We start from the raw sequence: 19382 nt of genomic DNA, 5'->3' as shown, positions 1-19382 counted from the left end.
CCAATTAAAATACAAAATGTAATAATTGATTCTGGGGGGAGATATGTGATTATACATTGTCAATTTTTTTCAGAATTATGGACTTTTATGAACATTTATGCACCAAATGAAAATGATGCAAAATTCATACAAGAAGTTTTTTTGAACTTGGCTGATGCACATGATAAAATATTAATAGTGGAGATATTAATTTTTGTTTAGATCCAGTTTTGGATAGGTCAACTAAAATTGCTACAAAATCAAAAGTAATAAAACTAACTTTATCATTAATGAAAGATTTAAACCTGATTGATATATGGAGGAAAATTAATCCAAGAGAAAGAGATTATTCATTTTATTCAAATAGACATAAAACTTACTCAAGGATTGATTTTTTTTATTATCAAAAAATATTCAAGATAGAGTGAAAAGTGTGGAATATAAAGCAAGAATACTGTCAGATCATTCCCCCTTGATAATGACAATGATAATGATGGATAAGGAGGAATCGATTTATAGATGGAGATTTAATTCAATTTTATTAAAACATCAAGATTTTTGTGATTTTATGAAAAAACAGATTCAATTTTTTTTGGATACAAATTTACATTCAGTTGAGGATAAAATTGTATTATGGGAAGCGATGAAAGCATATTTAAGGGGTCAGATTATAAGTTATACATCTAAAATTAAGAAGGAATACATGGCAGAAATAGATCAATTGGAAAAAGATATCATAAAATTAGAAAAAGAATCTCAAAGATATATGACAGAAGAAAAATGAAGACAACTTGTTAATAAAAAACTACAATACACTCCAGACATATCGTACAGAAAAAGTAATTATGAGAACTAAACAGAAATATTACGAATTAGGTGAAAGATCACATAAAATTCTTGCTTGGCAGTTGAAAACAGAACAGGCTTCTAAAACAATAAATGCAATTAGAACAAGTATAAATAAGGTTACTTATAAACCTTTAGAAATTAATGAAACTTTAAAAATTTTTTATACTGAACTATATCAATCAGAATCACAAAATAAGATTGCTGAGATAGATAAATTTTTATCACAAATAACCCTTCCAAAATTAAATTTGGAAGAACAGAAAGGATTAGATATGCCCTTTACATTAAGAGAGGTTGAAGAAGCTTTAGGATCACTTCAGAGCAATAAATCCCCAGGAGAAGATGGTTTTCCTCCTGAATTTTATAAAAAAATTAAAGATTTATTAATTCCTCCTTTTATGGAATTAATATACCAAGTGGAAAGAATGCATAAACTCCCACAATCTTTTTTAACAGCGATCATAACTGTATTGCCAAAAAAAGATAAAAACCAACATCATATAGACCTATTTCTTTGTTGAATACAGATCATAAAATAGCAAAAATTTTATCTAATAGAATATCTAAATATTTACCAAAATTAATACATATAGATCAAACAGGTTTTATTAAAAACAGACAATCAATGGATAATATAACCCGGTTACTTAGTATAATTCATTTGGCACAAAAAAGAGAGGAAATGAGTGTGGCAATTGCTTTGGATGCAGAAAAAGCATTTGATAGATTGGAATGGGATTTTTTTATTTAAGGTATTGGAAAAATATGAGATAGGAAAATCTTTTATACAATGGATTAAAACCTTAAATACTAATCCTCAAGCTAAAGTAGTTACAAATGGTCAGATTTCAACACCATTTTGCTTAACGAGGTCAACTAGACAAGGCTGCCCATTATCACCTGCTTTATTTGTATTGGCAATAGAACCATTAGCTGAAATAATTAGAACAGATTCAGACATTGGGGGCTTTAGAGTTAATCAAGAATAATATAAGATTAATTTATTTGCTGATGATGTTTTGATTTATTTAACAAACCCATTGCAATCTTTGCAAAGATTATCTTTTAGATTGGAAGAATATGGGAAAGTATCAGGGTATAAAGTAAATTGGGATAAAAGTGAAATTTTACCCCTTACCAAAGGAAATTATAATCAATGTCGATTAGTAACTCAATTTCGATGGTCAATAAACGGGATAAAATATTTAGGTATTAGAGTTGATAATGATGTAAAAAATTTATATAAACAAAATTATTTGCCATTATTAAAAAAATAAAAGAGGATCTTGATAAATGGATGATGTTACCAATAACATTAATAGGTAATGCTGTAAAAATGAATATATTTCCTAGATTGCAATATTTTTTTCAAACTTTACCAATACAATTACCTCAGAAGTTTTTTCAAGAACTGAATAAATATGTAAGGAAATTTCTTTGGAAAGGAAAGATGTCAAGAATATCATTGGAAAAATTGACATGTAAATTTGATTTAGGAGGGTTACAACTTCCAAATTTTAAGAATTATTATAAAGCAAATCAACTTATAGATTTATTGCGTCTTTTTTTGATGAAGAAAAACCGGCATGGATTAGAATAGAATTAGATTAGACAGGAGAAAACATACCAGAAGATTTTATATATAAAATCTTCCTTAGAAGGTTGGCGTCATTCAATGTTTGTAGTGAGATGCTGAAGATGTTCTATAGGTCAGTTGTGGAGAGCGCCCTCTTCTTTGTGGTGGCGTGTTGGGGAGGCAGCACTAAGAAGAGGGACGCATCACGTCTTAATAAGCTGGTAAGGAAGGCGGGCTCTGTCGTGGGCACAGAACTGGAGAGTATGACATCGGTAGCAGAGCGAAGGGCGCTGAGTAGGCTACGGTCAATCATGGAAAACCCTGAACATCCTCTGCATAGCACCATCCAGAGACAGAGAAGCAGCTTCAGCGGCAGGTTGCTATCGATGCAATGCTCCTCAGACAGGATGAAGAGATCATTACTCCCCAATGCCATTCGGCTTTACAATTCAACCGCCAGGGGTAAGATATGTTAAAGTGCCGGGGTTAGGACTGAGCTTTAAGTTACCATTCAATGTATTTTAGTAAACTATTTAAGAACTTTTTAAAAGCTATTTATTAATGCTTTTTGAGAGGGTGATTTTAGATGCATATCATATTATACTGTTAAGTATTGTATGTAATTAGTTTTGCTACAATAAGTGTATGGGACATTGGAAAAAATGTTGAATTTCCCCATGGGGATGAATAAAGTATCTATCTATCTATCTATAAATGGGAATCCAAATGGATACAGGGAAAAAAAGAATCTCCTATATTAAGACACTTGATTGATTTATGGAATAAGGTAAATATGGACGATGAGATAAAGAAATTTTTATTAGCAAAAAGAACTTTAATTCAAAATAGGCTTATTCCTTTTACAATGGATAATAAACTTTTACATAATTGGTTCCAAAAGGGGATTAAATATATAGGTGATTGTTTTGAAGGAGGTATATTGATGGCGTTTGATCAATTAAAAAATAAATATAAAATATCAAACAACACTCTTTTCTGTTATTTTCAATTAAAGGCTTATTTACGAGAAAAGCTGGGTCAAACAATGTTGATGCCAAAATGTAGTGAAATAGAAATATTAATTCAAAAAGGAAAAATTAAAAAATTTACATCTTGTATGTATAATTTGATTCAAAAACAATTAAATCAGGAATTCATAAATCAAGACAAAAATGGGAATCTGATTTGAATGTTAAAATTGATGGAAAAAACTGGTCAAGATTATGTTATGATAGTATGAGAAATACAATAAATGTTCGACTTAGATTAATACAATATAATTTTTTTACATCAATTATATATAACACCACAGAAAATAAATAGATTAAATTCAAATATGTCTGACCAAAGTTTTCGATGTAATCAAGAAATTGGTACTTTTTTACATTCTACTTAGTCTTGTTTTAAAATTCAACCATTTTGGATAAATCTAAGACTTTTATTGGAACAAATTACTGGAGTACAACTCCCACATAGTCCAGTATTATTTTTATTAGGAGACATTGAAGGGACAATACCGAAACTTAAATTGAACAAGTATCAGAAAAAATTTATAAAAATTGCATTGGCAGTAGCCAAAAAAGTTATCGCAGTTACTTGGAAATCTGATTTATATTTAACTATGGATCGTTGGAATAATGAAATACATAGTTGTATTCCACTTGAAATAATTACATACAATCTAAGAAATGAATATGATATATTTTTGAAAATTTGGCTCCCATACCTACAAAAGATAGGATTAAATACATAGGTCCTTTGAAGATAAAATTATAAAGTAATTGGGGAAAGTAAAAATAAATATTAAAATTATTTTGAACTCCATGGAGCATGTGGAGATCCTCCGATATCCAGGCAATCTTTCTCTCTTTTTTTCTTTCTTTAGATAAGGGTTAAGGGGAGGGGGGGGGGGGAAGGGGGAGGGTTAATATTATTTTTCTCACTATTTTATCATCACATTTATTCTTTGTAATTTTCTAAAATCTAATAAATAAATAAATATAAAAAACATAGTCCTTTCCTACATTTACACACTTAGTCCAGCAGTCATGGAATATACAGATCTTGGACCTCCAGAAAGTGTCCACAACAGGGGTGATTGATAAGTTCGTGGCCTCAGGTAGAAGGAGATGAGTTATACAGCTTTCATTACATGCACATGCAGTTCAACTCTGAGTGATTATGCAAAAAGTTAATAACTCATCTCCTTCTACCTTAGGCCACGAACTTATCAATCACCCCAATGAGTTACTAACTTCAATCAAACTTATCAATCACACCTGCTGTGGACACTTCCTGGATGTCCAAGATCTGTATGCTCCATGACTGCTGGACCAAGTGTGTAAATGTAGGAGGGGCAATATTGAAAGATAAATGTGCTAGGTTTTTTAAAATTGACTCCTCCTACCTTAGACAGTGAACATAACAATCACCCCTCATAATTTCAGTTAAGTACACTACAAATTATTGTATGTTATTTAGACTTCCTCTTAACAAAGTTTAAATTTATCCCAAGCTAGTAAGCTAATCAGTAAATTTTCAGAGATTAACATTCCCTACTATTTTCTCAAAGTAACTGAACTAACGTAGAAACTTCACATTGGAAAGCTGTGAAGTTTGGAAAGCTTTCACATTGGAAAGCAATTGGAATTAAAATAGGACATTAAAATATTTAGGTTACATTGAGGCCACTGCACAATAACACACGAAACCAGTCAGAACAACCCAAAACAGCACTTGGATAAAACCCCAGTCCAATGTTCCTGGCTGCGGAGGGAGAAATGCTATCATTACTAAAAGAAGTCGAAGTTACACCATACATGTAAAAAAATGTTTTGTGTGAAATCTTCTTTGATAATTAAATGGTAAATACACTAAGCAAAGAAGAATTTCCTTCTAAACTATGACTGAAAAAAGCAAGCAAAATTTAGAGAGCACAATTGACATACAGTTGGCCCTCCTTATCCGTGGGTTCCGCATGCACAGATTCAACCAACTGCGTTTCGGGAAAACCCGGAAGTTCTCTCTCCAGCACTTATTGTTTGAGCATGTACAGACATTTTTTCCTTGTCATTATTCCCTAAAACAATACAGTATAACAACTATTTACATAGCATTTACATTGTATTAGGTACTAAAAGTAATTACAGATGATTTAAAGTACAGGCAGTCTTTAAGTTAGATTGTACGGAAGTCAGAACAGGTACATACAGTATTATTTAGCGTCATTTAGTCAAACGTTTGTCTTAATATATAGCATATATTTTACCTTTCTATGCATATAAAACACTTAAGAAACATATGTATTTCAATAATTAAACCACTGCGTTGCTTAGTAATAATTGTAGCTTTCACATGTTCCATTATATTCACTTTATCCTTTAAAATTGTTCCAATTGTTGACCGACTGTAGCCTAAACGCTTTTCCAATAACCAATTGTGTTTCACCTCTTTCCGATTGCTTTATTATTTCCACTTTATTTTCAATTGTGATCGTTTCCCGTCAACGGAACAGAAACACTGCAGATTCAGCAGCAGCCACAGGCAGTGGGTCTGAGCTCCCCCGGGTCCTTAAGTCCACCCGCAATGAGACAGCTTAAATAAGGTTTAGAGCTCCCTCGGGTCCTAAAGTCTACCCGCACTGGGACAGGTTAAATAAGGGTCTTGAGCATCTGTGTTTTTTTTGGTATCCGCAGGGGGTCCCAGAACAAATTCCCCGCAGATAAGGACTGTATTAAAAGATTGGAGATGGGATAAAAGATAGTTTTTGATAATTTCCCCATGAACAAAAATAGCACAATACAAATTGCATTTCAAGGCCAATTTCATTCCTTGCCTCTTACCCAAATTTCCAATTAAGCTATTAAAAGATTTACCTTTTTTCCTTCATTTCAATTAGCTCATTTTTCAGAAATTCTGCTAAATTCTCCAAGGAAGGACGACGTTCTAATTCCGCTGAGCCTACTTGGTCACGCTGGTCACCAAGAAGTCTGAGAGACCAATTGCACAGCTGAGTTACGGCTGAAAGATTCAGTTTACCAGCTTTGTACAGATCATCAATCTGCAAACAGAATCAAATGTTTAAAGCACTAGACAAACATGAAATTTTAAACACTGGAACAGGTCAGATTCATTTAAACAAATGTCTATTTGCCGACATACTAACAACAAAAAAGTAGTATCCTCCTGTTCTATTTAGTTTATTGATTTATTGACTAATTTATTGATTAGAATTTGTTGTGTCAACATTGGTGATGAAAGTACTCAGTTCAATCTTTTCTCTACCTTACAACTGTAAGATTCAAGATTCAAAAACTTTATTGTCATTCTAACCATACATCAGCTCTGCAGGGCAGAATGAGACAGTGTTTCCCAGGTGCAAGTGCAATCATAACATAACAAACGCAACACTAAATAATATATAGTATATGTTGCCAATACTTCAACGGTGTTCTTATCAATTCATGCCCCTTAAAAAATATTTGGGCCAGACTTTAAACCAAATCATAATGATGAGAGGTGTATCAATGCATAGCTCTTTCTGCTGCCAATCCAACCAAAGGGTGAACATCAGTCAGTGAAGGACAGTCTATTTTAAACTTGCTTACTGAGGAGAGTCCAAAGGAGGTTCACGAAGATGATTCTGGAATTGAAAGGCTTGTCATATGAGGAGTGTTTGATGGTTCTGGGCCTGTACTCACTGGAATTCAGAGGAACGTGGGGTGACCTAATTGAAGCCTACTGAAAGGCCTCAATAGAGTGGATATGGAGAGGGTGTTTCCTATAGTGGGAGAGTCTAAGACCAGAGAACAAAGCCTCAGAATAGAGGGGCATCCTTTTAGAATGGAGATGAGGAGGAATTTCTTTAGACAGAGTGGTGAATCTGTGGAATTTGTTGCCACAGGCAGTTGTGAAGGCCAGGTCACTGGGTATGTTTAAGACAGAAGCTGACAGATTCTTGAGAAGTTGGGGTGTGAAAGGTTACAGGAAGAAGGCAAGAGAATGGGATTTGAGAGGGAAATTGGATCAGCCATGATGAAATGGCAGAGCAGACTTGATAGGCCAAATGGCCCAATTCTGCTCCTCTATCTTCTGGTCTTCAACTTTAATTTTTCCCTTCATCACATCCCCAAAAACTGTACTAGGACAATACAACAAAAAAAACCTTTGTTATAAACTGCATTTTCTTCCAGCTGAAATATCATTATTTGATGAGATTTTGAATCCTACTTTGAAAGGATGCTGGTACTTTATTATCGAGCCATAACTCTTCAAAAAATTGCAGATGCTGCAAATGCAAATTTGAAACAGAAAATTCTAGAAACTTGTCCCAAAACATTAACCATATCTATTTCCACAGATCCTGCTTGACTTGCCAATTACTTCCAGCATTTTGTATTTTTAACATTTTAAAACAAGGCCGCAACTGACTAGAACCCTACTGGGAATTGCAATGATCAGCTCCAGAGAAAATTGAAACCAAACCATCCACCTTGGTGGCAGTTAACAGGAAGAAAAGCCATCTGAATAGATAATATGATAGACAAGAGAAAATCTGCAGCTGCAGAATATCCAACACACACAAAATGCTAGAGGAACTCAGCAGGCTGGGCAGCATCTACGGAAAAGAGTAGTTGATGATTTGCGCCGCGACCCTTCTTCAGGACTGGGCAGCGGAGGAAGAACCACAAGGTGATGGCTGAAACCAGGAGTGGGGAGAGGGGTGAAGTAAAGAGCTGGGAAGTTGATTAGTGAAAGAGATACAGGGCTAGAGCAGGGGAAATCTGATAGAGAGCACAGAAGGTCAAGGAAGAATGAACAGGAGGAGGAGTACCAGAGGTAAGGAGATAAGGTGAGAGAGTGTAATAGTAATGGGGAATGGTGAATGGAAGTATGAGAAATCAATGTTCATGCCATCTGATTGGAGGCTACCCGGCCTCCAATACAAGATACAAGAATACAAAATATTGCTCCTCCAACATGAGTGTGGCCTCATCAAGACAGTAGAAGAGGCCATAGACTGACATGTTGGAATTGGAATGGGAAGTGAAATTAAAATGGGTGGCTACGGGGAGATCCCCTTTTTCTTGAGGACGGAACGTAGGTGCTTGGTGGAGTGGTCTCCCAATCGGTGTTGGATCTCCCTGATATACAGGCCACACTGGGAGCACTAAATACAGTAGATAACCCCAACAGGCTCACAGGTGAAGGGTTGCCTCACCTGGAAGGACTGTTTGGGGCCCTGAATGGTAGTGAATGAGGATGGGTAAGGGCAGGTGTAGCACTTGTTTCACTTGGAAGGATAAGTGCCAGGAGGGAGATCAGTGGGGAGGCATGAATGGATAAGGGAGTCATGCAGGGAGCAATCCCTACAGAAAACAGAAAGTGGAAGGGGGAAGATGTGCCTGGTGATGGGATCCTGCTGTAGATGGCAGAAGTTCTGGAGAATTATGTACTGGACATGGAGACTGGTGGGGTGGTGGTAGGTGAGAAAAAGAGGTGGGGTGGCAGGAGGATGGGATGAGAGCAGAGGAGCTCAAAATGGAAGGGATGTGCTTGACAGCAGCATTGATAATATATTAGATTGGGAAAATGGATGGGGTGCAGCAATGAGACCCAAATGTCTATGTGTACCAATTGCTAAAAGCATGCAGGTATAATAGGGGATTAAAGCAGCAAATATGTTTGCCTTTATAGCAAGAGGATTATATATTAGAAGCAGGTATGTCTTGCTGTAACTGTAAAGGGCCTTAGTGAGAAAGCATGTTCAAGCATTGTGCCCGGTGCTTTAGTTTCCTTATCAGAGGAAGGATGTTTATGACACGGAAGAGAATTCTGCTAAAACTCACCAAACCAAATATTGGGATAGTGGGACTGATGTACAAAGAGAGATTTGGTAAATTAAGCCTACATTCACTAGACTTTGGAAGAACAATAGGGGATCTCAGAATTAAATACTAACAGGAGTAAATAGATTATCATCGGGAAGATCATTCCGATATTGAGAAAGCAAAGATCAAATAGGGCTTAAGAGCTTAACAACGGACTTAAGGATAGAAAGAAGGGGTCATGAGCAGGCCTTAACAAGCAGAATTAAGGAAAACCCCAAGGTGTTCTAAATGGACATGAAGAACAGGAGGATGCCTAGAGTGAGGATAGGACCAAATCTAGGATAAAAGACGAAATATGTGCCTGGATTCAGATGAGTTAGAGTGGTGCTAGAAAATTTGTGAACCCTGTAGAATTTTCTCAATTTCTGCATAAATATTACCTAAAATGTGATCAGATCTTCACGCAAGCCCTAAAACTATATAAAGAGAACCAATTAAATAACTAACACCAACACCATTATACTGGTTCACTTACTTATTGAGAAAATGATCCACTATGACATGTATTTGTTGGAAAAGGTATGTGAAACTTTGCTTTCAATAACTGGTGTGACCCCCTTCAACAGTAAAACTTCAACCAAATGTTTCCAGTAACTGTGGAACAGTCCTGCATATCTGCTTGGAGGAACTTCAGGCCATTCCTGCTCACTAAACGATTTCAACCCTGGGATGTTGATGAGCTTCCTTTCATGAACTGCTTCCTTCAGGGTTTCCACAACCTTTCCATATGATTAAGGTCAGGACTTTGACTCAGCCATTTTTAAAACCATTCTGTTTTGATTTACTCTCATCTTTCAGATCATTGTTTAGTTGCATTATTAAGCTTCAGGTGAAGATCTGCTACTCTGACATTCTCCTGTAAAATGTCTTGATACAATTTTGAATTCATTATTCCCTCAATGATTGCAATGAGGCATGGTGCACATAAACAGATCTTTCTTGAGAAGAGCAGGCTCTGTCAGTAACCTGACTTTGTGCATTTTTTTAATATAGAGGGTAGAGCAGCTCTACAACCCACACCTTCTATCTCATCTCATTGATTGGAACACACAATTCCAAATAGCTTTTGTAGAAGACATTACCCCAGAGGTTCACATACTTTTTCCATCAAATACATGTAACATTGGATCATTTTCCTCAATAAATGAACAAGTATAATATTATATTATTTATTAATCTGGTTTTCTTTATCTAGATTTAGGAATTATGAACTAAAATGTGATTAGAACTTCACATTTATGCAGAAAAAGAGGAAATTCTACAGGGTTCACAAACTTTCTAGCACCACTGTAGGACAAGTACTCAATACTTTGCTTAGAATTCACCAATGAGAGGGACCTTGACGAATACAAGATCAGCACAGAACAGGATGATATGCTGCAACACGTTGACATTAAGAGGAAGGATGTGCTAGAACTTTTGAAAGACATTAGGATAAACAAGTCACTGGTACTAGGTGGGATATAACCCAGGTTACTAAGAGAACTGACCAAAGAGATTGTTCTGCCTCTGGCAATGACTTTTGCATCCTCACTGGCTGAACAGAGGTGAGGAGAATACTGGAAGGTGGCAAATATTATTGCTTTGTTCAAGAAAGGTAACAGGGATAACCCTGGGAATTACAGAGCATGGCTCTATAAAGTATAGATTATGCCTCACAGATTGAAGTCTTCAAGGAAATGACAAAACATCTCAATGAAGGCAGGGCAGTAGACCTGGCGTATATGAATTTTAGTAAGGCACTCTTTAGTAAGACAAGATTCCCCCATGGTAGGATCATGCAGAAAGTCAAGTGCCATGGGATCCGGAGATCCCATTTCCTTGCCCACTGTAGGCAAAGGGTGGTAGTAGATAGATTGTATTCTGTCTAGAGGTCAGTGGCCAGTGGTGTTCTGCAGTGAACTCCTCTGGGACTCCTGTTCTTTGTGATTTTTATAAATGACTTGGATGAGGGTGGTCTCAAGGTGGAGAGCAATAAGGAGAGAAAAGTTGAAATATGAATGTAAGCTAGTTAATAACATGAAAAAGGATACCTTTTTTGTCTTACAGATAACATAAAATAGAAATGAGAGTGGATATGGGACTACTGGAAAATTATGCTGGAGAGGTAATAATGGGGGACAAATAATTGGCAGACAAACTCAGCATTTTGTGTCAGTCTTTACCGTGGAAGACACCAGCAATATGCCAGAAATTCGAGTGCCAGTAGGCAGAAGATAGCGTAGTTGCAATTACTAATGAGAATTTGCTTGGGAAGCTGAAATGTCTTAAGGTGGTAAATCCCTAGACCAGATGACGACACCCCAGGGTGTTGGAAGAGGAAGCTGATGAGATTGTGGAGGAATTAGTGATGATCTTTCAAGATTCACTAGATTCTGGAATGATTCCAGAGGACTGGAATATTGCAAATGTCACTCCACTCTTGAATTCTACTTTCACAAAGTTTATTCGATTTGATGTAACATTACTGCAAGACAGGGGGAGAAATAGGTAAAATATTGATGTAGACTAACTTTGCATAAAAATACTTGCTTCACTGATAGCAGCTGTATGCTTTAGTGAGCATCATGGATTTCATGCCATCATGAAGCAGATACAAGATGGCGATGAATTTCTTTCAGCAGATGAACTGCAGGATATTGCACAATCTAGGTGACTGAATAGAGTCAGAAAAATTGCTGATGCTTATTGCATATTTCTTGGAGTGGTTGCAGGTGATACATGTTCACTGTATCTCAAGAATGGATGAAGTTCACACTGAGGAACAGCTCTTTGGCCATGGGGAACAAGTGGCTGAGACGAACCTTGCCACTGACATTTTTTAAGCAAACAACACAAACACCTGTAGTTAGCGGATGGATTTTTCATTGGACAGATAATCATAGTTACAAAACCCAAGGGCACCTGTGATAGCCCCTTTCCAGATACAGATGAGGAGGTTGTGGATTTGACACTGAAGCCCTTAATTGCTTCATTATAGGATTTGAGTTTAATATTGTCTGGTCCTGAAGCTTTCTGTGTAAAAGGGTTGGGAAGTTGGTTAGATGTGCACATAGAACCAGGAGACAGCAGCATGTATTGGCATCAGGGATGATACACAGCTGGAATTAGTAGCATGAGAAAGGTGTACGTGGTAAATGGGAGGCCTTCAAAAGTGAAATTTCGGAAGTGCAAAGGTTGTTATGTGCCAGTCAGAATTAAAGGTAAAGATAATAGGTTTAGGGAACCTTGGTTTACAATAGATATTGAGGCCCTGGTTAAGAAAAACAAAAGGTGCGTGGCAGGTAGAATCAAATGAGGTACTTATGGAGTACAAGAAATGTGAGAGAATACTTGAGAAATAAATCGAGAGGGCTAAAAGAAGCCATGAGGTTGCCCTAGCAAACAAGGTGAAGAAAAATCCTAAGGAATTCTATAGATACATTAAGAGCACAAGGGATAACGTTGGTCCTCTGGAAAAGCAGAATGGTAATTTATGCATGGAGCCAAAAGAGATTGGGGGGGGGGGGGTGGAAAGAAGGATTTTAAATAGATTTTATGCAACTGTATTTATGGGAGACAGACAGAGTCTATAGAACTAAGGCAAAGCAGCAGTGACTTCATGGACCCTATACAGAATAGAGAAGAGGAAGTGTTTGCTGTCCTGAAACAAATTAGGGTGGATAAATCACCAGAGCCTGACTGTCAAGGTGTTCTCTCAGACCTTGTGGGAGACAAATGCACAAATTGTAGTGGCCCTATCAGAGATATTTAAATCATCCTTAGTGACAGGTGAAGTACCAGAGGATTAGAGTATAACTAATGTTGTTCCACTGTTTAAGAAAGGCTCTAAAAATAACTAGGAAACTATAGGCCAGTGAGCCTTACGTCAGCAGTAATAAAGGTATTGGAAGGTATTCTAAGGAACCAGATGTGAGTGTATTTGGACAGACATGGACTGATTTGGGATTGTCCGCAGGGCTTCGTGCATGGTAGGTCATATCTAACCAATCTTACTGAGTTTTTCCAAGGAAGTTACTAGAAAAGTTGATGAAGCCAAGGCAGTGTATGTTCTCTATATGGATTTTAGCAAGGCACTTTTCAAGGTCCCACATGGAGGTTAGGTTGGTCAAAAAGGTTCAGTTGCTCAATATGCAAGATGAGGTAGTAAATTGTATTTGACATTGGCCTTGTGGGTGAAGCCAGAGAGTAGTATTAGATGGCTGTCTCTCTGACTGGAGACCTGTGAATAGTGGAGTGCCACAAGGATCAGAACTGGGCCTGCTGGTGTGTGTCATCTATATCAATGATAAGGTGGTTAACTGGATCAGCAAATTTGCGATGACACCAAGATCAGGGGTGTAGTGAACAGTGAGGAGGACTATCAGAGCTTGCAGGTGGATCTGGACCACCCGGAAAAATGGCAGATGGAATTTAATGCAGACAAGTGCGAGGTGTTGCATTTCAGTAGGACCAACCAGCCTAGCTTACACAGTGAACAGTAGGACACTGAGGTGTGCTGTAGAACAAAGGGGTCTAGGAATACAGGTCTGCAATTAATTGAAAGTGGGGTCACAGGTAGATAGGGTCGTAAAGAAAACTTTTGGCACATTGGCCTTCACAAATCAAAGTACTGAGTACAAGAAATGGGATGTCATGTTAAAGTAGTATAAGACGTTAGTGAAGCCTAATTTGGAGTACTGTAAGGTTAAAAGAGTACAGCGAAAATTTACAATGTTATAATCTGGACTGGAGAACTCAAGTTATAAGGAAAGATTGAACAAGCTAAGATTTTACTTCTTGGAATGTAGGAGATTGAAGGGAGATTTGATAAAGGTATACAATATTATTAGGGGTATAGGTAGAACAAATGCAATCAGGCTTTTTCCACAGAGGTTGGGTGGGACTACAACTAAAGGTCATGGATTAAGGGTGAAAGGTGAAAATTTTAAGGGGAATATGAGGAGAAACTTCTTCAATCAGAGGGTTGAGAGAGCTTGGAATGAGCTACCAGCACAACTGGTGCATGCAAGCTCAAATTCAACATTTAAGAGAGGTTCAGATAGATACATGGATAGTAGGGATATGGAGGGCTATTGTACCAGTATGGCTCGATGGCTCGATATACTCGATGGCTGTAGGCAGTTTAAATGATTCAGCATAGACTAGATGGTCAAACGGCCTGTTTCTCTGTTGTACTTTTCCATGACAGTACGACTCCATGACACTGGGCACAATTAAACATTGACATTTAATTTGCTCACGTACAATCCTTTGATTCCTGTTCCAATAAATACTGCTCTACTACAGACAAATCTCCTTATCTATAAAACAAGGAAGTCTGTTAGATTGAAGGTCCAATCATGCAATCTCACAATACCTAACTCCATACTCAAAGATTATTAACTGCCTTCTTAATTCAGAAAAAAATTAGAAATAGACAAATGTTGCCTTTGCCAGCAGTGTTCATATTCTGCAAATTAACAATTTTATATTTAAGTTTAACATGTAGTGTGCTAAGGTTTAACTAATTAATACAATAATAATCTTAACCAGGATGCCAGATAAGGCAATACAATTCTCCATGAGATCTTATTCAATGGATGAGACATTAGAATAGTATTTTTCTAAAGAACTGCATCAAATCCTGTAAGACATTAACAAAAATATGATGTGTGTGGTGTGCCAAAGGGAATTACCCACAACAAAGTAGCCACCCGTGGGGGGGGGGGGGGGGGGTGGAGGAATGGCTTTCAAAAACAATTATCAAATTCTCATAACTGTATTCATAGAATTTTACAAACTATACAAGCAATGAGAGACACATGAGCTTTGCTTTTTTAAAAAAATGACTTTGCCCAATAATTAACCTTTATGCAACAGAAACTTTTGAACAGCATTGATTATTATGAAGTATACTCACTTGATCTGCTTCTTGTTCAATCTTAATTATTAATGGTCTTGGAACTTTTAATACAACATCAGTCCCATCAAGAATACCCATGTCTACACGACCCTCCATTATGGAATCAATAACTTCCTTTTCTTTCTCCAACTCCAACAACGTGTCCATTACTGTGTTCCACATCTCACGTGGCTAAATGAAAGTAGTTTTAGTGCAACAAATTACACAAAGTAGTTCAATGAAATAGTGCAAAGTATACACAATTCTTACTCAATACTACCGGTAATTTTATCTCACTCCATATAGACTGATTACTATAATTTTAGGCAAGATGACATTCCATAAGTCAGTTTTAAGAATGAACCAGTAACCAAAATACTGAACAACAAACTTACAGATTTCAAGTCTTCTTAGAAATTTTTAATAAGGTTGCAGATGCTGGATTCTAGAGCAAAAAAGCAAACTGCTGAAGTAGTCTCAATGCAGAGTCTCAACCAGAAGCACTGAGATTGCTTTCCGTCCCCATAGAAGCTGCATGACTCACTGTGTTCCTCAAGCAGTTTGTTTTTTCCTCAAACAAGTGGTGACAAGGCTTCCTCACTTCTAGAACATCTCTGCCATAGTTCAAAATTCATTCTTAGATACAATTTACAAAAAAAAAAATCACTAAGGATGCTTAGCAGGAAGATGTTTGCAATCAGACCCTCCACATGAACATGTAATAGCAATATTTATAAATTTTCATTTTCTATAAAAAGAAAATTCACAAAACTGGGTGGGTCTATAGCCAAAAAAACTAACGTGTTAGAAAGTACCGTAGATTCCGGATTTTAAGCCGCTACTTTTTTCCCACATTTTGAACAGCTTTGAACTTTGCGGCCAATAATCCGAAGCGGCTAATGCATGGTTTTTTTCATGCCGCCTCGTAAACATTTTGCCTGGTAACAGTAGACCAATAAAATTGATGAGTAGTTCACAGAGGTCCAATGAAATTGTACGATAAATCAAGCGCACTTTCACAATTAAATTATTGTAAACCAGTCATTTGTACTCACCCTCATCAACATGGAAAACACTCGAAGCATTGTGCTACCTACCCTACTTAGTTTAAACTATATTTGTTTTCTGTACTACATCGCGGGATGCTATGACGACACACCCGGTTTCGCGGTGTCTTGTGGGAAAATGCCGTTTGCGATGTAACGGAAAGGAGGGGGGGAGCGCATTACGCGAGCGGCTTTGGATCCGAGCGAACTCTGCTTTTAAATGCCGTTTGCGATGAAACGGAAAGGAGGGGGGAGCGCATTACGCGAGCGGCTTTGGATCCGAGCGAACTCTGCTTTTAAATGCCGTTTGCGATGAAACGGAAAGGAGGGGGGAGCGCATTACTCGAGCGGCTTTGGATCCGAGCGAACTCTGCTTTTAAATGCCGTTTGCGATGAAACGGAAAGGAGGGGGGAGCGCATTACGCGAGCGGCTTTGGATCCGAGCGAACTCTGCTTTTAAATGCCGTTTGCGATGAAACGGAAAGGAGGGGGGAGCGCATTACGCGAGCGGCTTTGGATCCGAGCGAACTCTGCTTTTAAATGCCGTTTGCGATGAAACGGAAAGGAGGGGGGAGCGCATTACGCGAGCGGCTTTGGATCCGAGCGAACTCTGCTTTTAAATGCCGTTTGCGATGAAACGGAAAGGAGGGGGGGAGCGCATTACGCGAGCGGCTTTGGATCTGAGCGAACTCTGCTTTTAAGTAAAAGGTATCAATAACTTTTCCTGGTAGGCTGCAGTATATATATTTTTTACCAGTCGTTAGGAGATATTGGAATGTTGTTCAGTAAAGAAGTATACGCAACGTATCTTTAAAAGTAGCCGCGTACGGGCACGGTTCGAAAAAAAGCATTTGCAATATGTATTTGTTTTTGTTACCATATGGATTTAATTAAAAGTTTAAAAAATCCTCACGTGTAATATCTTTCTGTGTAAATATCTCATATTACAACGTGGGACACCTGCGGCCGAAAATCCGGTGCGGCCTAAAATCCGGTGCGGCCTTTACATTTAAAAAAATGATTTTATTTCTAAAATTAGAGCCAGCGGCTTAAAATCAGGTGCGCTCTGTAGTCCGGAATCTACGGTAGTAAAAATAAACAGCGACCTTGTCTAAAACTTGTATCCCATTATACAAGCAATCAGTTTTACCAAGCAACTAGTTCAGCACAGAAATGTAAAAAGGTAGAGACAATTTTGCTATCGATCAATTAAAAATTAAAGGAAATTAAATTATTTTGATACAAACCTCATTCAGTTCTGGAAAACTTTCTTCTGTGAAGCCACTGGCAGCTCTAGCAAAAAGTTTAAAAATTTTTTAACAGTTTATACACTGTAGATCTTTATATGGAGCACATACAAAAAAAACCCCAAGCAATTTAGGATGCAAGCATGCATGATTTTAAAAGGAAAAAATTATTTCACATCAGATCAACTATCATCAATTGTCTCTAATCTCCTACAGCAAAACAAGTTATTTTGGACTTTATGCTGTGATTGACAAGAACAAATTGAGGGGAAATTTTTTTTTTACATTTTAAGCAAGTAACTGACTAACCAAGCTAAGCAATACATCAATAATAAGAGAAAAAAGTGTTAAGAATACGTTTTTGAAAAAGAAAAAGAAAAAAAAAGGAACCACAACTAAAAAAAACCCTACTAACTGAAAAAAAGCAAAAAAAAAACCATTGGGAGCACAACCCCGGAGCTATACATCATACAAGTTTCCATTTTAAAAAAATCAATCCGTCAACTCAAATCCACTTAAAGAAAAACTGGAAGGAAACCATATTAATTAACCCAAATCAAATGATAGTAGCGGCCTAATGAACCCCACCTGTTCTCAAAAATCAAATCGAGGATTGAAAGTTCGACTTCTGATTTTCTCCAAACTAAGACATAACATCACCTGAGAACCATTGTAATATTATGGGGAAAATATTTAACTTTCTGCCTCTTTACACAGTACATCAAGCTCAAGGTGATGAACGCATGAAGCTCATTCATCACCATTGCATAACAAGTACTGCAATTGGCTTTATCTTCTTCCAGAGCATAAATGAGAACATTCACATTTGACAATAATTTCATTCCAGGTATGGACACAGGACAATTTATTCTTATGATAATAAACTAGATAATAATGATCAATTGTCTGAAACTCTGGCTGTAGTCCAATAGTTTACTCTAACTGGTAAACTGGCTGTGGTCCAATGATTTACACTAACTGGTACCCATCTATAACTTCCTGCACAATATTATAATTATATAACTCCATACAGTTCCATTATATAGCTCCATACAGTGCAGTCAACTCACTTTGTCCATGCCAATCATGATTCCTATCCACACTAATCCCACTAGATCTTTATCCCTCCAGCACTATCTAAACGCCTTTTAAATGGTGTAAATGTATCTACCTCTTCCACTACCTATGGCAACTCATTCCATATATATCTACAACTATGTGGAAAAACTTGCCCCTTAGCTCTCCTTTAAGGATTCACTTTGAAAACACACATCAGATCTTGTGATCCCTTTTGTATCAGCCTACCAATGGAACCTCATCAAAAGACTTAAAGACCATGCAAACTCTGCCCACAGTCTGCTTGCAATTTCTAGTTACCCTCTCAAAAAACTGATTATGCAGCATGATCTCCCCTACGCATAACACATCATCGCTCATTTCACTGCCCAGCCATAAACTGACAACCGATTTGATTCCATCTCTCAGAAGGGACAAAAATACCAATCTTTGTCTCTTCTACATCCTGCCCTTCAATACAATTAACTTAATTTACATCTAGTCCTCACAAAGTGTATCAGCAACCCACATCCCATGGTTGAGTCAGAATTCAACAACACAACCATCACCAAATGAAGAATATTAAAATTTGAGATCATAAGGCACATTCAGATGAAATAATGTTTTCTCAAATTAAAGTAATGATTTTCACCGGATGTTTATCCTGTAAACTAATAGCATTACCCGTTAACCATCTACCAATGTTGATATTATGAACCAGAGAGCTAAACGAATCTTACTTTTCTAGTAGGACCTTCATTTCTTTATGCTGTTTCTCCAAGGCTTGATTTTCTTTAACCAGTAATCTAGAGATAAATATAAAAGTTTGCTTGTTATACAGGTCATTTATCACAA

The 19382-nt window shown here is 37.0% G+C and overlaps 1 protein-coding gene across 1 annotated transcript in view; it reads right to left on the bottom strand.

Moving 5' to 3' along the window:
* haus6 (HAUS augmin-like complex, subunit 6) overlaps window positions 1-19382 on the bottom strand; it is a 61210-nt gene that overhangs the window by 24167 nt on the left and 17661 nt on the right. The window contains exons 6-9 of the mRNA XM_073048662.1: window positions 19268-19333; window positions 17472-17517; window positions 15197-15370; window positions 6280-6464 (exon numbers count right to left, since the gene is read on the bottom strand). Of these exons, the coding sequence (XP_072904763.1) occupies window positions 6280-6464; window positions 15197-15370; window positions 17472-17517; window positions 19268-19333 (471 nt within the window). The remainder of the gene's footprint in view (window positions 1-6279; window positions 6465-15196; window positions 15371-17471; window positions 17518-19267; window positions 19334-19382) is intronic.

This window comes from Hemitrygon akajei, chromosome 6 (assembly GCF_048418815.1).
Source record: "Hemitrygon akajei chromosome 6, sHemAka1.3, whole genome shotgun sequence".
NCBI classification, from domain to species: Eukaryota; Metazoa; Chordata; class Chondrichthyes; order Myliobatiformes; family Dasyatidae; genus Hemitrygon; species Hemitrygon akajei.
The sequence above is the reverse complement of the archived record's forward strand: the minus strand, read 5'-3'. Positions and strand labels throughout refer to the sequence as shown.